The sequence below is a fragment of the Anomaloglossus baeobatrachus genome, chromosome 1, assembly GCF_048569485.1.
Source record: "Anomaloglossus baeobatrachus isolate aAnoBae1 chromosome 1, aAnoBae1.hap1, whole genome shotgun sequence".
NCBI classification, from domain to species: Eukaryota; Metazoa; Chordata; class Amphibia; order Anura; family Aromobatidae; genus Anomaloglossus; species Anomaloglossus baeobatrachus.
The window spans coordinates 179,446,666-179,474,105 of record NC_134353.1 but is presented as its reverse complement, the minus strand read 5'-3'; the positions used below and the strand labels follow the sequence as shown (position 1 = coordinate 179,474,105).

The following is a 27,440-nucleotide window of genomic DNA, read 5'->3' as shown; positions in this document are numbered from 1 at the left end:
TTACATAAAGTTCGGTTTGGGACCTGGACTTGACCAGAACCCCAATGGAAGTCACTAAGTTCGGGTCTCCTTCCACATGCAGCCAGCTATAACCAGTACACTTCCAGGGGTGGATGGCCGGGGTTTTTCCAATTTTTTCTTTTTTGTGCACTCTATATCTGATCATGCTGTTGTTACCCCCAGTGTGAGCCATTCAAACACTGCAAGCGGCTCTCACTGGGCTGAGGACAGAGGATATCCGAGCACAGCGATGCTCGCGTGAGTGGTTTGCATATGTGAAGCACTAGAGACCTCATAGATCTACTTTATTTGCTAAGAACATGTCTTCTATTAGATGTAATTCACTTTATTTCTAAAATTAAGTCATTAAAGAGTGTATGAATTCTACTGTGAGAGGAAGAGGGAATACAGATCGCCCATGTTAGTAAATGTAGGTAAGTGCACTTAAAATGATGCCATTGAATTAATCACAAACTGTTAAATAATAAAAGGTTTGTAGGAGAGTTCTAGTCACTTGTAAAATGGAAGAGGGGGATGTACTAATGAACATTATAAGCCTGGAGTCCCATTATCAGGGTGTTGTAGTCTGAGGTGATCACCAATGGTAGATGTGTTACATTCATAGCACATACCCAGCCTTCAAATACTTACACACTTGGTCGAGTGGACGGCCTGAGGTGTGTGACTTGTTCAGCAGGACCACCAGCTACTCTCTGCCCAGCAGTAGAAGATGTCGCCCCAGAAGTCGTGGAGACGATTACAGCAGCAGTCAGGGGCGGAGGAGGGAGGAGAGGAGGATTCATGTCCTAAATGGAAAAATGAAGAAGAGTTGAAAATATGGAGTGTATCGTTATTTACTATGGGCAATTATAGATAAGCTTGTATGAAGGAGAAAACCATAATTGTAGGTGCACACTTCGTCTTGGATGCCAACCTGGCCATATCATTGGCGGTGTTTTTCCTGAAGTATCTTCAATGACATCCTATGCGTTGCTCATGTGGCTTTGCCTCTGGCCTTTTTCTTTTCTTATTCAGACGGCAGCCACCTCAAGAATGGTCAGGTCACTTCTTTTAGCCGCTACATGGCTTTCGAAGCCTGAAGCAGTTAAAAGAAGTTACAAAAACGAAAGTTGTCCTGACATTGACAGACGTTCAATCTTTTTGGCTTTTTTTAGCAGTTTTTTAGGCGGAATCCACCTAAGAGACATTGCGTGCCATACCCTAATAGGTTCTGTATCTTGTATGCTGAGAAGATAATGGTGGAGATGAAGTGCAGTATTTCATTTCAAGTGTCCATGTAGAAGTTTTGTGCTTTCTCTGTCACAAAATCCCACAAGTAACAATCCCTGGATAACATAGACTGCACCCACTCAGTGTGTGGATTTTCATTACACAAGAAATACTTACAAGAAAGATTCCTATCAGGTGTTATGAGGAGTCAACTGAGAAAATTCACTTTAAGTAGACTTAAACTATGGCATAAAAACTGAATTTTCTCGTGAAATGTAGCAGCCATCCATTATCCTTCTAATACTTCGGACTGATGAGGTGATCCTATACAGAACATACTCACTATAGGTACCAATACAATAGGAACAGATAGAACTACAGGGCATGCTAAATCTGCAGAGACGCCCAGCCCTGGAGCCATAGGGGGTTGATAGCCTTGCCACACCCAGTGTAATTAGTATTATGTATAGAGCGTGATTATTAGGGGACACTATTACATAGTTTGTATTCTGGCCCAGAAAAGTTCTGCTTATAGGTATTCTATACTCAGATCTGTAATACAAGGAGTAGATCTTATCCTGAGTGAATATATCATTTTTGTATCGCTGTCCAATTATTATACAGGTCCAGATGTTTCTATAGCACTATAAAGTGTGTGTGATGTAAGTCGTAGATGATAGTCATTAGCTATAGCATTAAATCTACAAGTAGTAAAACATGTTTTTTATCTAGTTACAGTGTCACCTGTCAATGGGTGCAATATATTTTGCATTAGAAGTTAATGTGCTGGGAAAAATGGGCAAATGTAAGAATCTGAGTGACTCTGACGAGGGCCAATGTGATGGCTAAAAGACTATATCAGTTGCAGGTCTTCTGAGTGTTCTCGGTATGCTGTGGTCTATAGAAGGACAAAGTATTGACCGGTGACAGTCATGAGTGCCTCAATGATGTTCGTGGGGAACAGTTTGGTCAATATTATAGAAGAGTGACTGTAGCACAAACTGTTAAAGGGAACCTAACAGGTCCACTATCTCCCCCAAAGCCACAGCATATGTTTATTCTTATGTTAATAGCCTTCCTAACAAGCCCTTTGTACTAAATTTCTGATTCCAGTGTATGGCAAAGAAGAATTTTTAAAATCTGTTTGCACTCTGCTAATTAGGATCAGACTAAGGGTACCTTCACACTTTAGCGATGCAGCAGCGATCCGACCAGCGATCTGACCTGGTCAGAATCGCTGCTGCATCGCTACATGGTCGCTGGTGAGCTGTCAAACAGGCAGATCTCACCAGTGACCAGTCTCCAGCCAGCAGCGACGTGCAAGCGACGCTGCGCTTGCACGGAGCCGGCGTCTGGAAGCTGCGGACACTGGTAACTAAGGTAAACATCGGGTATGGTTACCCGATGTTTACCTTAGTTACCAGCTCACACCGCTTAACTTAGCGTGTGCAGGGAGCAGGAGCCGGCACTGGCAGCGTGAGAGCTGCGGAGGCTGGTAACGAAGGTAAATATCGAGTAACCACTCAGCAGCAATCTCAGTAGCGATCTCGCTGTGTGTGAAGTACCCCTAATCGTTTGGGTGTTGGTCTCCCCAGATTAGACGTCCCTCTCACCAGACTGTCACACTCACCAGACTACTTGTCAGACTCACCTGTGGGTGTGATAACATGATAAGGAAGAGCCATTGTCACTTCTTCTTCTGAAAATCTTGCGCATGCGTGCTACTTTTGTCATTTCATGTTAGTATTAGTGCACCCCGGATACAGAGGCGCACTGTGCATGTCCGGAGAGCACAAAGAAACATTCTGTTCACAAAAGAGCCGAAAATAAAGTAGCCTGAAGGAGAACACTGAAAGCAATTTTTACAGCTCTACTCTACCACTACTGAATCCCACACCCTACCAACAATCACACTTTGCCTTATAATAAACCAATTTAAATATTGAACTCTTCCTAGGCATGTATTTCAATAGACCATACTCTCTAAGTGTATATATAATTGTACACCCGGCTTCAGAGATGCACTGATATGAAAGGACGAAAGTAGAGAGCAGGCTCAAGATTTGCAAAGATTGAAGTGATGCTGGCTCTTGCAAATCATGTTATCACACCCACACTAGCTTGATAACATGGGGAGACGACTAGTCTGGTCAAACCAATTCCCCATCGACTAGACTGAACCTAATTAGCATATTGCAAATGTATTTTTAAAATAATTTTTTGCCACACACTGGAATCAGATATACAGTAGAGAGGACGTCTTAGGAAGGGTATTAGCAGAAAAATAAACACATGCTGGCAGTTTGGGATGCATGGGGAGCTGTCAGGTTCCCTTTAAAAATGGTAATAGTCTTGGCTACGATAGAAAGGTGTTAAGGGGGTCTTACACACAACGATATCTCTAACGATATGTCGTGGTGGTAACGGAATTCGTGACGCACATCCGGCGTCGTTAGCGACGTTGTTGCGTATGACACCTATGAGCGAGTGTTAATCAAAAATACTCATTGACACGTCGTTCATTTTCAAAATATCGTTGCTCGTTCTGGACGCAGGTTGTTCGTCGTTCCTGCGGCAGCACACATCGCTATGTGTGACACCCCGGGAACGACGAACAGCAGCATTCCTGCGTCCTCCAGCAATGAGGTGGGCGTGTCGTTAATTCGGCTGGTCTCCGCCCCTCTGCTTTTATTGGCGGGCCGCTGTGTGATGTCGCTGTGACGGCGCATGAAACTCCCCCTTAACAAAGAGGTTGTTCGCCGCCCACAGCGACGTCGCTAGGAAGGTAAGTACGTGTTACGCGTCCTAGCAATATTGTGCGCCACGGTTAGCGATTTGCCCGTGATGCACAATCGACGGGGGTTGGTGCTTTTACGAGTGACATCGCTAGCGATGTCGCTGCGTGTAAAGCAGCCTTTAGCCTACATAGTTAATAACAGTCAGAGGTGTGTTAGATTATATTAGGCAAGTCATTTACATGTTATGACTGATCAGTGTACTTCATACTTAAGGTCCAGTCACATTAAGCAACTTACCAGCGATCCCAACAACGATAGGGATCGCTGGTAAGTTGCTAGGAGGTTGCTGGTGAGCTGTCACACTGCGACGCTCCAGCGATCCCACCAGCAACCTGACCTGGCAGGGATCGCTGGAGCGTGGCTACACGAGTTGCTGGTGAGCTCACCAGCAACCAGTGACCAGCCCCCAGTCTCCTAGTTACAGCACACATCAGGTTAATTAACCCGATGTGTGCTGCAGCTAAATGTGCACAGAGCAGGGAGCAGCGCACACTGAGCGCTGGCTCCTTGCTCTCCTAGTTACAGCACACATCGGGTTAATTGCCTGATGTGTGCTGCAGCTATCTGTGCACAGAGCAGGAGCCGGCAGCACAGGCAGTGAGAGCGGAGGAGGCTGGTATCAAAGGTAAATATCGGGTAACCAAGGACAGGGCTTCTTGGTTACCCGATGTTTACATTGGTTACCAGCCTCAGCAGAAGCCGGCTCCCTGCTCACTGCACATTAGTTGTTGCTGTCTCGCTGTCACACACAGCGATCTGTGCTTCACAGCAGGACAGCAACAACTAAAAAATGGCCCAGGACATTCAGCAACAACCAACGACCTCACAGCAGGGGCCAGGTTGTTGCTGGATGTCACACACAGCAACATCGCTAGCAACGTCACAAAAGTTGTTCGTTACCAGCGATGTTGCTAGCGATGTTGCTTAGTGTGACGGGGCCTTTAATTAAAAGCCCAGGAACCATCCAGCTAATCCTCTGAGCCTGTCCTGATCTCCTTGGACTAAAATCTGCAATTAACTGCAACCCTCAAATGAAATAAAATTTCTAGCAGAAGTTTGAAAAAAAATGTGTTGAAATACAGCACTATGTGTGTGTGTGTGCGCGTGTGTATGTGTGTGTGTGTGTGTATGTGTGTGTGTGTGTGTGTGTGTTTTACGCAAGTGGGGAAATCATGCTGCAAAATAAGAATGCATTAAAAAATAGAAGTGTTAATATTCTAGTTTTTTCAAAGCATTGTTACAATGCAGGGTTATTTCCATTTCCGTTCTATTCTAAAACTAGTCCCCAAATCACGGCACCTTAACTGCCCTATACCTGAAACCGATACACCAAGCAACAGACAAGGATTCCTCTTTGATCTACAGGCGGCTATTGTTCATACAAGCACTGTTGTGTTTTTGTAATTGCTTATTCAGATTTCCATTCTTTAAAATGTATAAGTATAGAAACAAAGTAAAAGGCATATTCTAAGACTCTCTTTGTAAACCGGTAATACAGTTGTGAGATGATCATCCATAAAGCATCAGTCTTTTAAGAGTCTCAGTACCAAGACTCAAGAGGCAACGTCAAAACAAAGGACACAAAGCCTAATTCCACGCTACATCTTCACCAAAAAAAAAGAAGAGACTAAATCTAATTAAGGAAATCGGAATTATACATTATGTAAAAATAATAATCTAGATAAAATATTCTAATCCACATGGCAGCTCAACACCTCCGGGCTTTGTTAATAACCGTCATTTGTCTTCTTCTTGACTGCCTATTCTAGAAGATAATTGCATTCGGCTATGTGATTCTAAATAACATTGCCAGCTTTCTTCCAGTTGCTTGCATGTTCTACTTGTAACATAATAAGCAACGTTAAGTATAAAAGAGAACACAGACAGCTCTGATATGTCTATTACCAAAAGCCATTCATGTTCATGGGAGGGATACGCTTCCGAAGCAGCACAGACTGCACTTCTAGGGTTAACATCGAACCCAGTCATTATCTTTCCTGTTTAGATTTGTTTGGGAACATTCACAGTGATCCATAAGCCAACATTCAAGATATCCTGGAAAAAGCTCAAGTATTTTGGATACCGACAGACAAACGTAGCTTTAATTTTAGCAAATAGGTGACTGGCTCTATTTAGTCTCCAACGACGGATCTGGCCACAAATCAAAGCCATTCCGTTTCAAGAATTTTTGTGCTCCCTTATTTTCTTACACATGATAACAGCTTTCAGTTGCACTGTGTAATACTAATCTATGATGTCTAAATGTCAGGCATTCTTCTAGTGTCTGCCCACTTACAAGTCGTAAAATAAAAGTAAAGGTCCAGTCACACTAAAGGTCCAGTCACACTAAGCAACTTACCAGCGATCCCAACAACGATAGGGATCGCTGGTAAGTTGCTAGGAGGTTGCTGGTGAGCTGTCACACTGCGACGCTCCAGCGATCCCACCAGCAACCTGACCTGGCAGGGATCGCTGGAGCATGGCTACACGAGTTGCTGGTGAGCTCACCAGCAACCAGTGACCAGCCCCCAGTCTCCTAGTTACAGCACACATCAGGTTAATTAACCCGATGTGTGCTGCAGCTAAATGTGCACAGAGCAGGGAGCAGCGCACAATGCTTAGCGCTGGCTCCTTGCTCTCCTAGTTACAGCACACATCAGGTTAATTACCTGATGTGTGCTGCAGCTAAATGTGCACAGAGCTGGAGCCGGCAGCACAGGCAGTGAGAGCGGAGGAGGCTGGTATCAAAGGTAAATATCGGGTAACCAAGGACAGGGCTTCTTGGTTACCCGATGTTTACATTGGTTACCAGCCTCAGCAGAAGCTGGCTCCTGCTGCCTGCACATTTAGTTGTTGCTGTCTCGCTGTCACACACAGCGATCTGTGCTTCACAGCAGGACAGCAACAACTAAAAAATGGCCCAGGACATTCAGCAACAACCAACGACCTCACAGCAGGGGCCAGGTTGTTGCTGGATGTCACACACAGCAACATCGCTAGCAACGTCACAAAAGTTGTTCATTACCAGCGATGTTGCTAGCGATGTTGCTTAGTGTGACGGGGCCTTAAGCAACATCGCTAGCAACATCGCTGGTAACGAACAACTTTTGTGACGTTGCTAGCGATGTTGCTGTGTGTGACATCCAGCAACAACCTGGCCCCTGCTGTGAGGTCGTTGGTTGTTGCTGAATGTCCTGGGCCATTTTTTAGTTGTTGCTGTCCCGCTGTGAAGCACAGATCGCTGTGTGTGACAGCGAGACAGCAACAACTAATGTGCAGTGAGCAGGGAGCCAGCTTCTGCTGAGGCTGGTAACCAATGTAAACATCGGGTAACCAAGAAGCCCTGTCCTTGGTTACCCGATATTTACCTTTGATACCAGCCTCCTCCGCTCTCACTGTCAGTGCCGGCTCCTGCTCTGTGCACATGTAGCTGCAGCACACATCAGGTAATTAACCCGATGTGTGCTGTAACTAGGAGAGCAAGGAGCCAGCACTAAGCAGTGTGCGCTGCTCCCTGCTCTGTGCACATTTAGCTGCAGCACACATCAGGTAATTAACCCGATGTGTGCTGTAACTAGGAGAGCAAGGAGCCAGCGCTAAGCATTGTGCGCTGCTCCCTGCTCTGTGCACATTTAGCTGCAGCACACATCGGGTTAATTAACCTGATGTGTGCTGTAACTAGGAGACTGGGGGCTGGTCACTGGTTGCTGGTGAGCTCACCAGCAACTCGTGTAGCCACGCTCCAGCGATCCCTGCCAGGTCAGGTTGCTGGTGGGATCGCTGGAGCGTCGCAGTGTGACAGCTCACCAGCAACCTCCTAGCAACTTACCAGCGATCCCTATCGTTGTTGGGATCGCTGGTAAGTTGCTTAGTGTGACTGGACCTTAACTCCGATGTATGCTTCCAATAAGCCTATTAATCCAGGGTTATACTTTACAGTATCAGACACTGGAAACAAATGGAGAATCTTAACAATTTAGGATGTTGATGTTGAATTGCACCTCTATTTGTGAGGGTAACAAGTATTTAACTAAAGGTCCTCATACACATTAGATAAAAGTCGTCAGAACCCACTGATTTTGTCAGGATAGGCCTACCATCTAATATGTATGTAAGACTTCTGACTGTCCCCCAATAGATTATATAGGGGTAATAAGGATGGGGTGTTTGGAATTAATTCGACCAAATCTTTTGTTCCTAATGTTCAAAGAGAACATAGCGTTCCTGTGCATGGGGGAGCCGGGAGAGATAGCTGTTGGCTGAAGGGTCGTTTGGCCGACAGCCATCCAATGTGAATAGAAGAGAAGAACGTAGCACTCCATATTTCAGAGACATGCCGTGTTTCAGCTCCTCTATGGAATCGTCATCAACCCCATAGATGCTTGATCATAACCTGTTATTGATGTTTGAAGGGCTGCTTTCCTCTCACATAACTGGTTATTTAAAGATGCGAGTCAATCCTTGGAAGATCTGCTCTCACCTGTTACTAGCTTATTGTGTTGCTCTCTCCTTCCTTTGTTTTAAACGTATTTATTAAAGCTATTAAAGATAGTCTGTCAAGAGGATTTTGCACCCCCATCTGAGAGCAGCATAATGTAGGGACAGAGACCTTGAGTCCAGTAATGTGTCACTTACTGAGCTGCTTGGTGTCATTTTGAGAAGGTCACGGTTATATTTGCTGCTGTTCTCCCAGTTCTTTGGATGCTGAGCTCTGTATAAAGCTATGTCCGTACGCTGCAGTTTTGTGTTGTAACCCAAAAACACACCTTGTGCCAGAAAACGCATAAAAAAACCCACATGGTTTTTTGTGTTTTTGTCCCATGTGTTTTTTCAATTAAAATCAATGGCAGAACGGGCTAAAGACGCAGGACAAAAATGCACAAATAATTGAAATGTTGCTTCTTTTTTTTTCACCCAACACAGCAAGGAAAAAAGAAACAATGTGCACAACATTTCTGAATTCTCATAGACTTTGCTGGGAGAAGGAAAGACATGCAATTTTGAGAACACAAGCTGCACCAAAAAACGCTGCGTGCGTACACAACCTAACACTACTCACACAAAGTGACAGCTTTCTGCCCATGTATAGTGTACACAGAACGTTGCCAATCAGTGGGGTTATACAGAGCTCATGAATATGCTTAATTACATGTAAGCTGGATTACTAGTCCTTTAATCATGTTCTGCTGATATACCAGTGATTTTATCAAAACTTCCCTAAGCTACTCAGTAAATGACACATCACTGGAATCAGGGTCTCTTTTTGCTACATTAAGTTGCTCTCAGATTAAGTGACAAAAACATGGATGACAGAGTCTTATTAAAGCCCCAATACACAAAAGATGAAGTCATGAACAACCAATGATTTCAGTGGGACCAGACAACCATCTGGTGTATCCGGGGGGGGCTCCCGACTCTCCATAGACGGATGATGTTGGGTGATAAAAAGATTGGGTAGTTAAAATTTCAATACCAGGTACCGTATTTTTCGCTTTATAAGACGCATTTTTGTTCCCCCAAATTTTGGGGGAAAGTAGGGGGTGCGTCTTATAATCCGAATATACGGATTATATACTGCAGGGCCAAGGGGAGGTGGGGGCAGCTCTGGAGCGGTGCTGGAGGCTGAGGCAGGCTGGTAAAGGCTGCAGGAGGCAGCGGGAGATCTCCTGCTCCCTCTCATATAATATGCACTGCCGCTGTCCATCACCGTGGTGCTGAAACCGCACCGCGGTAATGGGCTGGGGGAGCAGCGCATATTATATGTGCCTGCGCCCCCCTTTGATGGCACATGCCCCCCCCCCCCGTGTTAGATATGGCCCCCATGCTGCTGCCCATAGTAAAATAAACTCTTTACTTACCACCTCCAGTGCTGATCTCCTGGTGTCTCCCCGGTCTCCCTGCTGCCACTGTGATCAGGTACGCAGAGATGATGTCACTCTGCTGTGCCGATCACATGACCGGCACCGGGATCCAGAAAGTGCAGGAGCTCAGCAGCACGGAGGGAGACATGAGGGAGCACAGCGCTGGAGAAGATAAATAGTTTTTTATTTTACTATGGGCAGCAGCATGGGGGCCATATCAAACACAGGCAGACGTGTGCCATCCATAGGGGGCCATGGGCAGCACAGGGGAACTTTTGCCATCCATAGGGAGCCATGTGCAGCACAGGGGGACGTGTGCCATCCATAGGGGGCCATGGGCAACACAGTGAGACGTGTGCTATCCATATGGGGCCATGGGCAGCACAGAGGGATCTGTGCCATCCATAGGGGGCCATGGGCAGCACAGGGGGACGTATGCCATCCATAGGGGGCCATGGGCAGCACAGGAGGATGTGTGCCATCAATTGGAGACCTGTGCCAGCTGTTGGAGACGTGTGCCATCTATAGGAGACCTGTGCCAGCTGTAGGAGACATGTGCAGCAATAGGGGACATGTGCAGCAATAGGGGACATGCGCCATCAATAGGGGACATGCGGCACCACTGCATCACTGGGGGACGTGTGTCAGCACAAGGGGGCTATATTCAATATAAGGGTGCCATATCCAGATTAAGGGGGCTAATTTTAGGATGGGGGGGCTATGAGGGACATATACCCTATATGATTTGTTAGATGGACACTGGCATTATAAGACGGACCCCATTTAACATTAAAAAACATTTTTTTCTCTTTTCCTTCACCAAATTTGGGGGTGCGTCTTATAATCAGGTGCGTCTTATAAAGCGAAAAATACAGAACTTTTGTTTTCAAAGGAGATAAGATGGTGTCAGTGGTGACTGACTGCAGGTTTTTCCTCTCTCACAATTGAAAAAACATGAATGATTGCCCAAACATATCTGTATATGAGGGAGTAGGGAGCGATAGCTGTCTGCCAAAGGAGCAGTCACCCAACAGCTATCTTATGAGTGTAGCCAGCTCTACTGAAGCTGGCCATAGAAGAAGGTGGCCATACATCTTAGATAACAAGCCCATAGCTGATATCTATATATATAAAAAAAATAAAGGGAACAGAAAAACACCATTTTATTGCTTACACATGCACACTCTGAGCTAAGCCGAGATGGATGGAATCCAATACGGACAGGGAAGTAATAAAGGATATGGTATATGGACATCCTATCTCATCCATCTTTTTCTCTTGGGTCACACTCAAACACCATTGATTGTTGGCAGCTCCCACTAACTGGCACTTTTAAACTACAGAACAGATAACGGTCAAAATGAACAATTATTTCTCTTACTGTCCCTCGTCCTGGTTTCTCAATGATCAAACACAGCTTGAAGAATTGCAATAGAGCAGATGGCAATTTAAGAAGGTTCTCAACAAACATGGTAATGGCATAGTTCTCCTACCCATCTGATTTACAGAAAATTGTGACGCAATGAACCTTAAGGACCTTAGCATTGATAGGGGACTCAGAGGCCAAACCTTCCCTGTCATAACGTATACCATTACATTAGAATTGGACATTATATTGCAAAATGTCTATAAGCATGTCAGTACTGGGAGAATGCTGCTGGCATTGGAAAAGAAAAAAAATCTTCATTTCATGTCCATGTTTTCCCTGACATTAACTGTTTGGGGGGTGGAGGACCTTGCTGCACTCATACTCTGATATGGCACAATAAAAAAACATAATATAAAGCCTGTGTACCTAAAAGGACACTTTATAGTAAACAAAAGCCAATGTAGTTCTCCAAATGCCCCCTGGTCTTTGCTTTGGGGTAATTGTTTCTGTGCTCTGGTGCATTTACGCTTATTACACAGTCTTTTGTCTACTCTACAATATACTGCTGAATTATAGATCTTGAGCACACTGTAGCTGGGGGCTCTCCGGCCTTTATTTTAATATCCTACATACAGAACACAGCTGGAAGATAATTGTATAGGTGATATCTGGTAATGATACCTGTAACATCAAGTGTAAATGCACAGGATAAAATAAGCACATCTCACACAGAGGTGAATAAGGAGCCCATATTCCTCTATGGGGACACTGTATCTCTGAATTCCGCTGATCACACACTGAAGGGTCTGATTATATATCCAGCAAATAGAGAACGGTAACTTTCCATGTTGCTTCTCCCCTAAAAACAATGTCTCTTTAATACAAAAGTTTCAGAAAGACATTATTGTCAGTTCAATCCTTTTCATGACAGTGCCAATCAGGGCTGCAAAGTGCTGCACTTTGGAGGTTCTCAACTTCACAGTACCATGGGGTTCCTTCAGTTAGGTTTCCATATATGTATGATGGTCACCCAAACAGACCTCATATACATACATTGGGGTACTAATATGATCCATCACATATGTCATGCAGTAATAACTACTGTAACTCCAATAGCAAAGAACAAGATCTGTTGATTTGCATGTCATCTCTGCTTTTTTTTTGTTAAACCTTTAAAACAAAAAAAAAATAAAATTGTGAATGATGTCAAGCTCTTTACTGCACTGGAAGATTGGATTCCAAATACAGTGTGTCAAGTAGCTCAAATATAGTGAAAAAAATAAAGTAGGGTATACCAGTACAAAAGATCGGTTGCACTACCTAATTTTTAGCAATATGAACCCTTCACATAAAAGCCTACCCAAAACAAATGCGAACATTAAAAAATGCACACAATGTGCCAGAACCTGTCTTTAGGCCATGACTGGCATGATACCCAATAGAGCCAAGAAGCTATAATGAATGTCTGAAAGAAATCTAGATAGACATTCCTTCTAAAGCAGGGGTGGGGAACCTCCGGCCCGCGGGCCGTATGCGGCCCGCGACGACTTTTTCTGCGGCCCCCGGGCTGATTCCCGGGGACTGCAGTGCTGGAGCGGCAGCCGCATCTTACTGGCTGCTGGCCCTTTAAAACCCCACACAGCGCGCTCAATGCTGAACGCTGCATTTCCAATACCTGAAAGACTACGTCCCCACGCTGGCACTGCCTACGTGAGGACGTACTTTGTAGGTGGGGTCGGCGTGAGGGGCGCTAAAATCAAAAGGAGAGGATTGACTGCCAATCATCCCCCAGGTCTTATGCCCGGCGGCGGCTTCCTGTTTCCGGCGGTTGCGGCGGCTCCCTGTGCCCGGCGGCGGCGGCTCCCTGTGCCCTGCGGTTGCGGCGGCGGCTCCCTCTGCCCGGCGGTATCGGCGGCGGCTCCCTGTGCCCGGTTGCAGCTTCCTGTGCCCGGCGGTTTGCAGCGGCGGCTCCCTGTGCCCGGCGGTTTGCGGCGGCGGCTCTCTGTGCCCGGCGGTTTGCGGCGGCGGCTCCCTGTGCCCGGCGGCGGCTCCCTGTGCCCGGCGGTTGCGGCGGCGGCTCTGTGCCCGGCGGCTCCTTGTGCCCGGCGGTTTGCGGCGGCGGCTCCCTGTGCCTGGCGGTTTGCGGCGGCAGCTCCCTGTGCCCGGCGGTTGCGGCGGCAGCTCCGTGCCCGGCGGCTACCTGTGCCCGGTGGCGGCTCCCTGTGCCCGGCGGTTTGCGGCGGCGGCTCCCCGTGCCCGGCGGTTTGTGGCGGCGGCTTCCTGTGCCCGGCGGCTACCTGTGCCCGGTGGCGGCTACCTGTGCCCGGCGGCTACGTGTGCCCGACGGTGGCTGCTCCTCTCTGAGCCCGGCGGCTCCCTGTGCCCAGCGGCGAAGGCGGCTGGTCCTCTCTGTGCCCGGTGGCGGCGACTGTTGCTCTCTGTGCCCGGCGGCAGAGCTCTCCGTGCCCGCAGCCACCTCCAGCGCTCAGTGATCCCAGCCTCCCCCAGTTCTCTAACTACCTCCAAGCTCATCCGGGTCTGCCTGTGCCCCCAGCGCTCTGTACCTCCAGTGCTCTGTGCCCCTCTTTCTCCCCAGTGATCTGTGCCCCCCCCCAGTGTTCTGTGCCCCCCCAGTCTCCCCAGTGATCTGTGCCCCCCCAAAGTTCTGTGCCTCCCCCCCAGTCTCCCCAGTGATCTGTGCCCCCCCAGTCTCCCCAGTGATCTGTGCCCCCCAGTCTCCCCAGTGATCTATGCCCCCTAGTGATCTGTGCCCCCCCGTCTCCCCAGTGATCTGTGCACCCCTAGTCTCCCCAGTGAGCTGTGCCCCCCCAGTCTCCCCAGTGATCTGTGCCCCCCCCAGTCTCCCCAGTGATCTGTGCCCCCCCCAGTCTCCCCAGTGATCTGTGCCCCCCCCCAGTCTCCCCAGTGATCTGTGCCCCCCCAGTCTCCCCAGTGATCTGTGCCCCCCCAGTCTCCCCAGTGATCTTTGTGCCCACCCCCAGTCTCCCCAGTGATCTATGCCCCCCCCAGTCTCCAAAGTGATCTGTGCCCCTCCAGTCTCCCCAGTGATCTGTGCCCCCCCAGTCTCCCCAGTGATCTGTGCCCCCCCGTCTCCAAAGTGATCTGTGCCCCCCCCCAGTCTCCCCAGTGATCTGTGCCCCCCCAGTCTCCCCAGTGATCTGTGCCCCCCCAGTCTCCCCAGTGATCTGTGCCCCCCCCAGTCTCCCCAGTGATCTGTGCCCCCCCCCAGCCTCCCCAGTGATCTGTGCCCCCCCCAGTCTCCCCAGTGATCTGTGCCCCCCCAGTCTCCCCAGTGATCTGTGCCCCTCCCCAGTGATCTGTGCCCCCCCAGTCTCCCCAGTGATCTGTGCCCCCTCAGTCATCTTTGTGCCCACCCCCAGTCTCCCCAGTGATCTATGCCCCCCCCAGTCTCCAAAGTGATCTGTGCCCCTACAGTCTCCCCAGTGATCTGTGCCCCCCCCAGTCTCCCCAGTGATCTGTTCCCCCCCAGTCTCCAAAGTGATCTGTGCCCCTCCCCCAGTCTCCCAAGTGATCTGTGCCCCCCCAGTCTCCCCAGTGATCTGTGCCCCCCAGTCTCCCCAGTGATCTGTGCCCCCCCCAGCCTCCCCAGTGATCTGTGCCCCCCCCTAGTCTCCCCAGTGATCTGTCCCCCCCAGTCTCCCCAGTGATCTGTGCCCCCCCAGTAATCTCTGTGCCCCGAGACTCTCCCAGTTCTGTCTGTGCCTTCAGCCTCTCCCATCCTTTTCTGTGCCATCTGTGCCCCCAGCGTCCTCCAGGTTGTCTGTGCCTCCAGCCTCTCCCATCATTCTCTGTGCCCCCAGGGCTGTCTGTGTCCCTCCGGCATCCCCCAGGGCTGTTTGCCCCCGGCTATTTATATAACCCCAGCAATATTTGTGCCCCCCAGCTATGTCTGTGTAACCCAGTGATGTGTATATACCCCCAGTGAAGTCTGTGCTGCCCAGTGATGTATGTATCCCCAGTGACGTCTATGCCCTGCTGCTTCCCTAGTGATGTATATTCCTCCCAGCCCTCCCCAGCAATGTTTATGCCCCCCCAGCTATGTTTGTGCTCCCCATCAATGATGTATGTATCCCCCAGTGATGTATGTACCCCCCAGTGATGTCTATGCCCCCAGCCTCCCCAGTGATCTATATTCCTCCCAACCCTCCTCTGTGATGTATATACAGCAGTCCCAGCCAACTCAAACCTGGAAAAGCAGTTGTGAAAAGCAAAAAGATCAATATCACCTAATATTACAGCTGCACCAAAGAGAACAAGCTCCAGCCGCCACAGTGAGTTAATTGTTTGACCAAATATATGAGGGTAATTTTCAAGTTGATAATTTTGTGCGGCCCCCGAAGGTTGGTAGAAACTTCTAAATGGCCCCCGGCAGAAAAAAGGTTCCCCACCCCTGTTCTAAAGTGATGTCAAATAGTATACATTAATAGAGATGAGCGAACCCTATGTTCGGACCAAACACAGACTTTAAAAAAAAAACAAAACAGAGTTCGGGTGCTTTACATATGCAATAAAAAAAGGTGGACCCCCAACACAAAGAACGTCCATAGAAACTTGATATAGTTAAAATTTAATTTTATTCCAATAATGGTTAAAAAAGCGGGAAGAAGGAATGAAACATAACTCCTCCGATCTACTCGTTTCAGACGCAATCGTCCTTAGTCATGATCATGACTAAGGACGATCGCGTCTGAAACGAGTAGATCGGAGGAGTTCTGTTTCATTCCTTCTTCCCGCTTTTTTAACCATTATTGGAATAAAATTAAATTTTAACTTTATTTCAAGTTTCTATGGACGTTCTTTGTGTTGGGGATCCGCCTTTTTTTGATTGACTACAGCTTTCTTGACCTACGAGCACCGTTCGGATTTTCCTTCCTGGCTTGACTACATGGTGGTGAGCTGATTCACTCTTTTTTATGCTTTACGTATGCTGACCACTTGCGTGAGCATCGCTGTGCTCGGGTACGCTCGGCACTCAGCACAGTGCGAGCCGCTTTGCAGTGTTTGAATGGCTCACACTGGGGGTAACAATAGCATGATCAGATGTAGTGTGAACCAACCCCCAAAAATTTGAAAAACTCTGCCCACTTGCCCCTGGATGTAATCGGTTTATGGCTGGCTGTATGTGGATGGAGACCCGAACTGCCCAATTAGTGACCTCCATTGGGGTTCGGGTGGAGTCTGGGTCCCAAACCAAACTTTAACTAAAGTCCAGCTGAACCCACCACGGGTCCACTCATCTCTATCCAATATTTTAAAAAAAAAGTAAAACACACAGGTACAGATAATATTATTTCAGTATCTAAAGAATATAAAAAAGGTAGGCAGTGATAATGTGCAAGAAAGTGCCATATGCATAGTCACCCAGGTTAATCTGGTTCAAAAAATGAATCATATATAGGAATGAGGACCCCATGTGTTTCGCCAAAGGAGGTGGCTTCCTCAGGGGTGCAGAATGTGATACAGTATAATAGAAGGTTTAATATCTTTCAAATTTGAAATACAAATATTTGATTTTTATCCCATTGGACAAGACAACCCTTTTGATGCTGGATGCTCTGATGTATCCATATAACACCTGGAACAGCTCTATAATTGCTAAGTAGGCTTTTTTTTACATTGCTGGGTAGTAATCATGTATACAGCAGCACAACGTGGAAAGTAGACTTCAGAAGCCAAAGACAACATTACACAAAGAATATGTATAATGGAACATAAAAAGCTCAGTCTGTATAACAAACCGTATTTTACAGATTTACTTAACATTTAATTTTGCAGATCCAAGTTCCTTTGTAGCTCAGCACTACTTAGCCCTGTGATCTTTTATGGCCTCCTTTGGCAGGCAGTAATGGCTGGAGTTCATGTAATACAATAATTGCATGCAGGCTCTCTGCTTATTAATTTAGTGTAGTCTCTCAGCTGCACTTACTTCCTCGAGCAAATTACCCGCTTATGAGTCATTGATGGCCCGTATTATTAATAATCGCACTGATATGAGAATGACATTAATTTTCAGAAACCTAATGTTATCAGGAAAATGCTCATACATAGAGCAAATCCTAAAAAGAGTTATATAGAGTCATTACAGCCTATAGGCAAGAAGCAGTGGAGTAACAGTCAATACAGGAATCCGGCATCCCACCTTCGTAAATGTTAAAGAAATGATGAATTCATTCTCGGGAGCACGGGCAATCTTCTTTTCTAGATCCATTCAGTCATCATTTTTAACTTTTGAAAATAATCTAATCCTGGTCAATAAATATTGCAGCCAAAATCCAATTATTTTCTACCCAGCCAGTAAATCTCAGCTATAAAGGGGAAAATATTGATTGCTCAATGGAAAATCTTTGCCCCTGGCTTCTGCACAAGAGAGTACTTTTTGGGTTACGGTGAGAAAAGTTAAACAATATGTTAACCAGATAACCACATAACCTATTTATAGCATGTGGTCACGGTGGATATATGGAGTGTGATCAGGAACTGAGACTTCACCATACCAGGCAGATGCCAACTGTGTTACTCAGCCAGCATCTGCCTGTAACAGCAGCGACTGGAGCAAGCTCTGATAGCTGCTGTTCAACCATTTAGGTGTTATTGTCAATCACTGAGAGTGGCATTTATAGGTTGTCATTGCCTATGTGTGGGCACACCGGTTCCAACCATCCCCAACGTGACAGAATCTTGAGGATCTGATCGGTTGTCATGGTAAGCAAGCGTAACTGCAATCTTGGTCCTCCTATGAAGCTCCGCCGCTGAAGGATGAGCAAAATAGGGGACCTGTAATTTTACTATATTCATACATTAATAGTGCAGACTATAGTATAAGTATTAAAGAATAAATATAAATAATGAAAGGGGGGGGTGAGTCCAAAAGCAAAAATGACTTTTTTGTTCCAGTCACTACACTGTCCATAGAAAAAGCAATGAGATGAGACTATTTCTACCCCAATTTAACACACTTGGAATCTCTTTCCCATTTTTCAGTATTTTACATGGTAAAATCATGCAAAAAAAAAAAAAAAGACAAGCTTTGATATAGTAATGTTGATGGACAAATAAAAAAATGAAGAGAAGAGGAAAACTCCCCGAAAGCACAAAAAAAAATGGAAAAAATGATCAAGAATGGGTTTAACAGAGTAAACCAGTAATTTTACCAAAGAGCATCGGATAAAGATTATATCTGTAAAAAAAACAAAAAAAAAAACATGTAAAAATAAAATAATCGCTAGTGTGATTTTTAATGGCTTGTCTATGGGCACACGATTATTAGTTGCAACCTTCGGAAAAGCAGATTCGGTATGTGATCTTTGATGTAGCTATTAATGGTAAATTCCCTAAATCCTGACACTAAGGCTATGTTGCGCATTTTTCGAGTGCGTTTTTGGGCTCAAAACTGCATGACTTTGGTTCCCCAGCAAAGTCTATGACTTTTCATTTTTGCTGTCCGCACACTTTTTCTTTTTAGCTGCGTTTTTGAGCTAACAAAAAAAAAAATGGACATGTCAATTCTTTCCTGCGTTTTTCACCCATGCAATGCATAGGGAAAACGCAACAAAATGCAGAGATCAAAAACGCAGCAAAACGCATTCCAAAACGCACTGAAATGCATGCGTTTTTACCGGTGCGTTTTTGCCGCAGATGCGTTTTTTACCACCAAAAACGCACAAAAACGCAGCGTCAAAAAACGCTGTGTGCGCACATAACCTAAAATACCCTTCGTTTCTGATGTCAATGAGATCTAGTATTGGTGAGCACAGCATCCATGCACGGAAATGTGGGGTCATCTGTGATAAAGAACGGAACGTGGCAGGATAGTTTTTTGGCGGATCTCCTGACACATAGCGGTTTCCAGTGGATCTCGCTCCAGGTCTCCTGTGCACTGGTTTTCTGTATATCACCACTCCAATGTCTGTTGAATTTATGATGTAAAATTGTAATGCGGCCACATGTGGACAAGTATTTGCACAGCGATATCATATTACCTCTGATTGTTCTAATTCTACAAATTAAACTTACCTAAGTGTACTTTAAGTAGAAAGCCCTGAGTGCTTTGGACAGGTTGGGTTCTGTGTGATGTATCTGGTATTTCCAGACAGATGACTGTGGTCGTTTAAATTAAAGCTGGCGGTATTGTAGCTCATATATTAGGGAGCGCCATTACATGCACTACCCTCATATATTGTAATTAGATAGAGCGATCCCACCAAGGAGAGGGGAAGTTGCAGGGAATTCCAATTCATTTAGATCTGGTTTCAAAAAATATATATTAAGCCTACTGATTTCTAAAAAAGCAAGACTACATGAAAACCCTCTTAGGCTCTAAAGCCTACTGCTTCCTCCATGAGAAAAAAATGTAATCTTCAATTTCCTCTGAGTTGTACAGCAGAGAAAATTAAAACTGGAGGGTCTCCTATAAAAAAAAGCTAAAAAATATTTCCATATAAAAACAACAAAAAAAGGAGAACATTTTTAACAATATCTTATATTTAAGTAAGATCGATACGAGAGGAGGAAAAAGGACCCAGCACCATAAAGTTCAAATAAGAGGCAAAAGACAGAGAGAACAAAGGAAAGACCCCCAGCAGTGAGAATAATCTTAGAGGGGTATTCCCATCTCCAAGATCCTATCCCTATATGTAGTAGGTGAGCAAGGATGGTTGACCTTAGGGAGATCAACATCCACCACTGCGGAGACACCATCACGTATTTCTCAACGCAGTGATTCTAGAGCAATGCCCCCTGGGAAATATTCAAAGCAAGAAGGCCTGCGGAGACACCATCACATGTTTCTCAACGCTGGCAGGAAACTAGCCAGGTCTTTCACCGGGAAGGAATAACCACGGGAAGGGCAGTCTCCAGTCAAGGAGACCACCTATGCCAAACATGGTATCCATCCACAGACAGCCGTTTCGGGGTATTTGCCCCTCATCAGTGTGGAGTAGGAATCTATTCTAATCTAATCAATTGCTTTGAATATTTCCCAGGGGGCATTGCTCTAGAATCACTGCGTTGAGAAACACGTGATGGTGTCTCCGCAGTGGTGGATGTTGATCTCCCTAAGGTCAACCATCCTTGCTCACATAGTCTTTTACTAGGCAATGTCCCACTAGCCAGATTCCTACTCCACACTGATGAGGGGCAAATACCCCGAAACGGCTGTCTGTGGATGGATACCATGTTTGGCATAGGTGGTCTCCTTGACTGGAGACTGCCCTTCCCGTGGTTATTCCTTCCCGGTGAAAGACCTGGCTAGTTTCCTGCCAGCGTTGAGAAACATGTGATGGTGTCTCCGCAGGCCTTCTTGCTTTGTATATGTAGTAGGTATAATAATAATATTAGCATATACTTCCAATATGAAATGTAATATAGTTCTTCTGATTCACTATATCACTTACTTCATGTGCAGGGCATTGCAGCTTATTGCAGCTTGTATCCATAGTTAAGACCACTCATATAGTGAGAGTTAGTTGCTGGAGGTTGTCGCCATGGATACCTAAAGTACTGCAATGCCCTGCACACGAGGTGAGTGACATAGCTAATCAGGAGAATTATACTACAATTATACTTGGAGGTATTTGCTAATATTATTACACCTACTACATACTGAGATAGGATCTTGGAGATGGGAATACCCCTTTAATACTAGCTTGCAGAGAAGAGTTGAAGTCCAGAATGTACCCCAGAGCAGAAACTCTTAACGCCTATTACTTACTCCCAGAGCAGCTTGGTAGGTGATTTCCGGTGGAAATGTAAATGCAGGGCCAGTGACCACAGGGCTGCTCGGGGGTGGGGTCACAATAAGCCCTGTAGTACTGATATGGACCTGACAGAAATAAAACACAAGGACACAAATAAATAACCAATTATGCTTCAGCAGGCTGCTTATCACTATACGGAAATTTGCTTAACCAGCATTGGTAAAAATGAAGGCTCTAAAGAAAACATTGGGGATAAAAATATTGATGATTGCTATTATTATTTATCACTATAAGGGTTACATATATATACGTATATCAATGCATGTCTAATAAATCTAAAGTACTTATTTGAGGAACTAATTTTCATCAATCGAATATCTTCACCAACAAATATCTAATCTAGGTGCCGCGATTGCAAAATTTAGGAGGTTTTGAGAGGGAATGGGCTCTATCTCTCACCCCCATCGGCACCCCTGCAACAAAATCACAGGGAGCCAATGGTTGTCAAGGTAGCTGGAGGTCAAACAATGACCTCCTGATTTGCCAGGTATGGTGGCCTATTAGACCCAGCCATAGGCAGGGTCTAACAGTCGTTCTGCCATTGTAATCTGACAGGTCTCATGTATTGCAATACATGTCTATTTCAGTGCATGAGACCAGTGATCAAAATAATAAAAGTTAAAGGCCCATAGAGGGACTAAGTAAAAAAGTTAAAACAGGTTAAAAAAAATTGCAAACATTATGAAAAAGCAACAAAAAAAAAAATTCCCAAAAAATAAAGAACAAAAAATATTACACTGATAAATATGAGTAATTATGTAAAAACAAAAATAAAAAAATAAAGTACAAATATTTGATATTGCCACATTCAGAACAACATGTTCAACCTCTAGAAGAGTGAACACCGTAGAAAAAAATAAAAATTGTGGCAAAAAACTAAGTTTTTTCATCATACCTCCAAAATAGAAGTGGAATAAAATGTGATCAAAAAGACAAATGGAAATAAAAATGGTTTAGCTGAAATGTCATCTTGTCCCGCAAATAATAAGCCACCATAAAGCACTGTCAGCAAAAAAAATAAAAAAGCTATAGCTCTCAGAATACAGCAATGTAAAACCAACACTTTTTGTATACAATTGTTTTTGTGTGAACAGAATAAAAAATAAATAAAACCAATTATTGATCTGCTTTTGATTTCTTCATTCTGCCTCTCAGAGATCACAGTAAGGCTTGATTCACATTTATGCTGTGCACTACGCTGACCATTTACACCGAGTTTTCCTTGTACAGTGACAAACAAAAGAGTAACAATGTTCTGAACTTTTGATTTTCAGGCTTTATATCTTCATCATCCACTACATCTTTAAGTGTGAAAGTCAAAAATCGCCCCTTCCTTCCCGAGAGTCTTGCTGTGACCAAACGTTACTGTACAGTCACAAATAGGGTATTGTCATGTTTTAAGAAATTGTGTAATAATTTCCCATTTTCATGGCTCAACATGTCATGGCATCCACTATCTATTCCATCCAATTTTGTGTTCCAAAAGTCAAATGGCGCTCCTTCCCTTCCGAGCCCTGCCGTGCACATAAACAATAGTTTTCCACCAAAAATGGGGTATCAGCATACGCAGGAGAAATTACACAGCAAATTATATGGTTCACTCTTTTTCTGTTACCCATGTGAAAATGCAATATTTGGGGCTAAAGCAACATCTTTTGTGGGGAAAAAATAAAATGTTCATTTTTTCTTTCCACATTGCTTTAATTCCTGTAAAGCACCTGAAGGATTAATAAACTTTTTAAATGTAGTTTTGAGCACTTTGAGTGGTGCAGTTTTTAGAATGGTGTCACTTTTGGGTGTTTTTTATGACATACGCCTTTCAGTCACTTCAAATGTGACGTACACAAAAACAGACAAATAAGGATCAGCTCACCCCATCTAGAAGACTCTCCAGCACGGATCCTGGTGAGCAAACGGGGGGTACATTGGGAGTAATGTGAAAAAATTCCAGCGTGAAAATCTTCTAAAAACCAAGACTTTAATTAATCCATAAAATAATATATTTCCATTACATTATGTGCATAAAAACAAAATAAGGAATATTCCGACACCACATCATAGAGGTCCAGACATGTTTCGAATCAACCTCCTTTTTCAATGTGTGTCATTTTCTCGCTGGAATTTTTTCACATTACTTCAAATGTGATGTGGTCTATAAAAAATTGGTTTTGTAAATTTAGTTGGAAAAATGAGAAATTGCTGATAAACATTTAACCCTTCTAACTTCCTAACAAAAAAATATGTTTCAAAAATGGTGCTGATGTAAAGTAGACAAGTGGGAAATGTTATTTATTAAGAATTTTGTTTTTTATAACTATCTGGTTTCAGGGCATAAAAATAAAACGTTTGAAAATTTTGAACATTTCAAATTTTTTCACAGATTTTCAATATTTTCATAAATACATGCAAATAATATCAAGCAAAATTTACCCCTAACATAAAGTACAATATGTCATTACAAAACAGTGTCAGAATCACTGAGATCTGTTGAAGTGTTCCAGAGTTGTTCCCACATAAAGTGATGTTGGTTAGAATTGAAAAATGAGGCTTGGTCATTAACATACAAAGTGGCTTGGTCCTTAAAGGGAATGTGTCAGCAGGTGTTTGCTACCTCATCTGAGACCAGCATGATGTAGGCAAGGGCATTCTGAATCTGATGATCCATCACTTCACTTTCTGGGTGCAACCGTTCTGAAACAATGTGTATTCTTAGATTCAGTCAAGTAGCAGTGCTATCCCTGCCCACACCAGGCTCTCTACAGAGACTGTAGATTGACTGTGAGTTGTCAATCAGGGGAGGGGGTGTGGCAGAAAACATGGCACATGCCAGCTAGCCACAGCTATGATAAGGATCCTGCTGCTAAAACAAACATAGCAAATAAACAAAAGATTGGACAGTGACAACACAGGCATCCCTGACCTCTCTGTCTTAACCCTTAAGGCCGCTACCGATATCACTAATGTGCGTACCCGCCCCCATTGGTTGTGCGACACGAGCAAATCGCTGCCCGTGGCGTACAACATTGCTCAGACCTGTCACACTACTTACCTGATTAGCGATGTTGCTGTGACCGGCGAACCGCCTCCTTTCTAAGGGGGTGGTTAGTTCGGCGTCACAGCGACGTCACTAAGCGGCCGCCCAATGGAAGCGGAGGGGAGGAGATGAGTGGGACGTAACATCCTGCCCACCTCCTTCCTTCCGCATTGCCGGCGGCCGCAGGTAAGGAGATGTTCGTCGTTCCTGCGGTGTCAAACACAGCGATGTGTGCTGCCGCAGGAACGACGAACTACATAGTACACGCAGCAAAAACGATAATTGGGAATAGGGGGGCATGTCACCGATTAGCTATTTTGAACGTTTTTGCGACGATTCAAAATCGCTCATAGGTGTCACACGCAACGACATCGCGAAAACGGCCGGATGTGCGTCACAAATTCCGTGACCTCAACGAGATTGAGCGATATCGTAGCGTGTAAAGCGGCCTTTACAGCATGCTGGCTTCCGCTAACAAAAAAAAACCTGCTGATAGATTCCCTTTAAGGGGTTAATATCGCTGAATGTAAGGTAATTCCAATTCCCCAAAATATCCAATATATAGTGTATGCATTGAAATATAGAAAGTTAATAGGCACGGATTGGATAAAGCTATACCTCCTTAATCATTATTTAAGGATTAATTCAACATCAAATTTGTTACCTGTTGGAAAATGTCCTAAAGTAAATGGGTTTTTCCGACAAACACCCTTTAAGAAACAACTTGGTTTACTTTTATGAAAATTGCAAGTATTTCTTTATAATCTAGTTTTATACAACTAGACCACATTATTTTCATAATCTTCAAGGTTTAGTAAAAATTAAAGTAAACAGTAATTTTCTGTAAATGTCTCTTTATGGTTTCCCCTGGCGTTCACACCATGCCCCTGTAGTTACCTGCTGCGCCTATAAAAATATATATACGCTGTCACAAAGCTAAATATGTGAACATTGCAATTACACCAGATTGCTCTCAGGTATAAACCTTGAAAACAATTCCTCGCACAGGCCGTTTATCACTGTGTGAGTCAGTTTTCCATGTCCTCATACGCTGGGCGCACTACAGGATAATAAATTCCCATCCAGCCATAAGCTAGCCTAATGGACGAGCCACGGAGACAAGCCCAGACTCATACGTAGTAATCCCCTCACAGAAAGGAATTGCATGTTTTCTCGTTCAATACAATTATTACTTGTCTTTTTTTTCTCCTTTTAATTTTTCTTTTAGTTTTAATATAAACTTTTCTGCAATTATATTTCTACCATGGAGCACAATAAATGTCAACTACTACAGCCTGGTACATAGACTGGTAGAGAAACCTCTCCAAAGCCTCAACAGATCTTCAAATAAGCTTTTTTTGAGTTTAAGATCTTTATATGTCTCAACGAACGGTATCTACATTGCATTCCTCTTATTTTGGGGGATCTAGCATGGATAGTCTATTTGTCACGGGTGACAGACAGGCATGTAGTTTCTGGCCACAGAAGGTTGCAGCATTTGGCTGCGCAAAATGCTCCCTGACTTTGCATTGAAATAGGTAGCTTTCCTGTTGGGATTTCATCTCTTCCCCTTTTGGACCTAGCAAGAGCTCGCCTTTCACCTAGCCACTGATCATCAGTATTCTCTTGTTGCTTAAATACCCCTTCCTTCCTTGGACTGGTGCTGGTGCTATTATTTAGTTTTTTCAAGCCCTGGTTACAAGCATGTGGCTTGTACTCCTCTGTGGTATTGTTGCTGAAAACTTTGCTGAACTTCTATCTGAATCATCTGTAGATAAGTAGTTCATGATTTTCCCCCTGTGTGTCCTCCTTGTGTCTTCTATAGTGCTTAGTGGGGTTCACAAAGAGCTCATCCCATCCATTCCCTAGTTAATGCCCAGCACTAGGGATACCTAGGGTCAGGTATCCAGCACAGCACATAGATGGGGAACCTATCTAGGGTAGTGAGGGACCCCAGGGACCAGCAGTAGGTTTGGTCAGGGGGTCACCATCTTCCCCTTCCCTAGACACAGGGTTTCCCTTCCCTTTTGTTGTTCGCTTGTTACTTCCCCGTACCTAGCATGACACTATTCTTCAATGCACACTATGTAATGCTTTATTTTCCATGCGGTGGCGCTGCCGGAGGACTGAATGTTTATTGCCAAATTCCCATACAGATCACAGCTGATTGGGTACCATGTGACCATATCACCAGTTGAGAAATCTCATACCAAAAGAGATAGCCCAATGCAGGTAACCCCTTTAATCATCAAAATCAACATCACACTATTAGAAATTTAAAAAGTATATGAAATAGATGCATAGGTAAACAAAAAATAGAAGTGTGGTTCTGGTCATGTAGACACCCAAAAATCTGCAAACACTACAAGAAAATAATAGAGCTCCCAACCGCTGTTCCTTACAGCCAGGTCCAAACATCGCTCCTCAGTAAATGCTACAGATTCTAAAGCCTTTCCTAAAGTAATTACACAGCACTGGATGCTTTGTATCAGCCAATGTCTGCAAGTAATCAGTTCTCCATAGTTGTCCTGCCTGAAGAAAGAACACAAAAACTGAAGACAATAAAGTAGAGAAGGAAGCAATTGGGGAAGCATGTAGTAGTGTGGCCTCCAATTCATTTCCAGAATATGATCCCATTACAACAAACTAGTATAGGCCATTTCTACAGAACGATCATTGGGGAAAATGGCTGAGGAGTATAGTTATTGGGGGAAGATGGTGGATCTCAAGAACATCTGAATATTGGTGAAAGAGATTTTACAAGGCAAGATTTTCTTATGCCATTGGTTGGAGAAAATGAGAAATCCTGACTCTGCGATTAGCAAACTATTAAAGGGATTCTGTCAGCAGGTTTTTGATATGTAATCTGAAAGACAGCATGCTACAAGGGTTAAAACATAGAATTCAGGGATGTCTGTCTTGTCAAGGTCTAATCTGTTGTTTATTTGCGAAGTCTGTTTAACAGCAGGACATACCAGGAGTTCTCATTGCCCAGACTACAATGTCACATGTATGGCAGTCTGGCACACCCCCTTCCCTGATTGACACCTCACTGTTAAATTAAGGACACACGGCAAGTAAAACAGAGCGCGTGGAATGTGATAAAAAATTGCATTCCACTTGGACCAATGTTACTCTATGGGGTCGCTCTCATGAGTGATTTTGTTTCTTAGCTCTAATCAGACCGAGAACACAATCGCAGCATGCTGCGAGTGGAATCCGATTTTTTTCGCTTGCATCCATACAAGTCTATGGGTGTGAGAAAAACATTGCATTGCACTCGCATTACAGCAGAGTGCAGTGCGATATACGAATCAGCTGACAATAGAGGAGATAGGGATATTAGTCCCT

The 27,440-nt window shown here is 44.6% G+C and overlaps 1 protein-coding gene across 2 annotated transcripts in view; it reads right to left on the bottom strand.

The window, feature by feature from the left end:
* SH3RF1 (SH3 domain containing ring finger 1) overlaps window positions 1-27,440 on the bottom strand; it is a 211,547-nt gene that overhangs the window by 24,001 nt on the left and 160,106 nt on the right. Inside the window, exons 6-7 of one of the 2 annotated variants that reach the window (XM_075347241.1) lie at window positions 21,010-21,120; window positions 652-806 (exon numbers count right to left, since the gene is read on the bottom strand). In XM_075347241.1, coding sequence (XP_075203356.1) covers window positions 652-806; window positions 21,010-21,120 — 266 coding nt within the window. The remainder of the gene's footprint in view (window positions 1-651; window positions 807-21,009; window positions 21,121-27,440) is intronic. The other variant, XM_075347249.1, reaches the window with a different exon arrangement.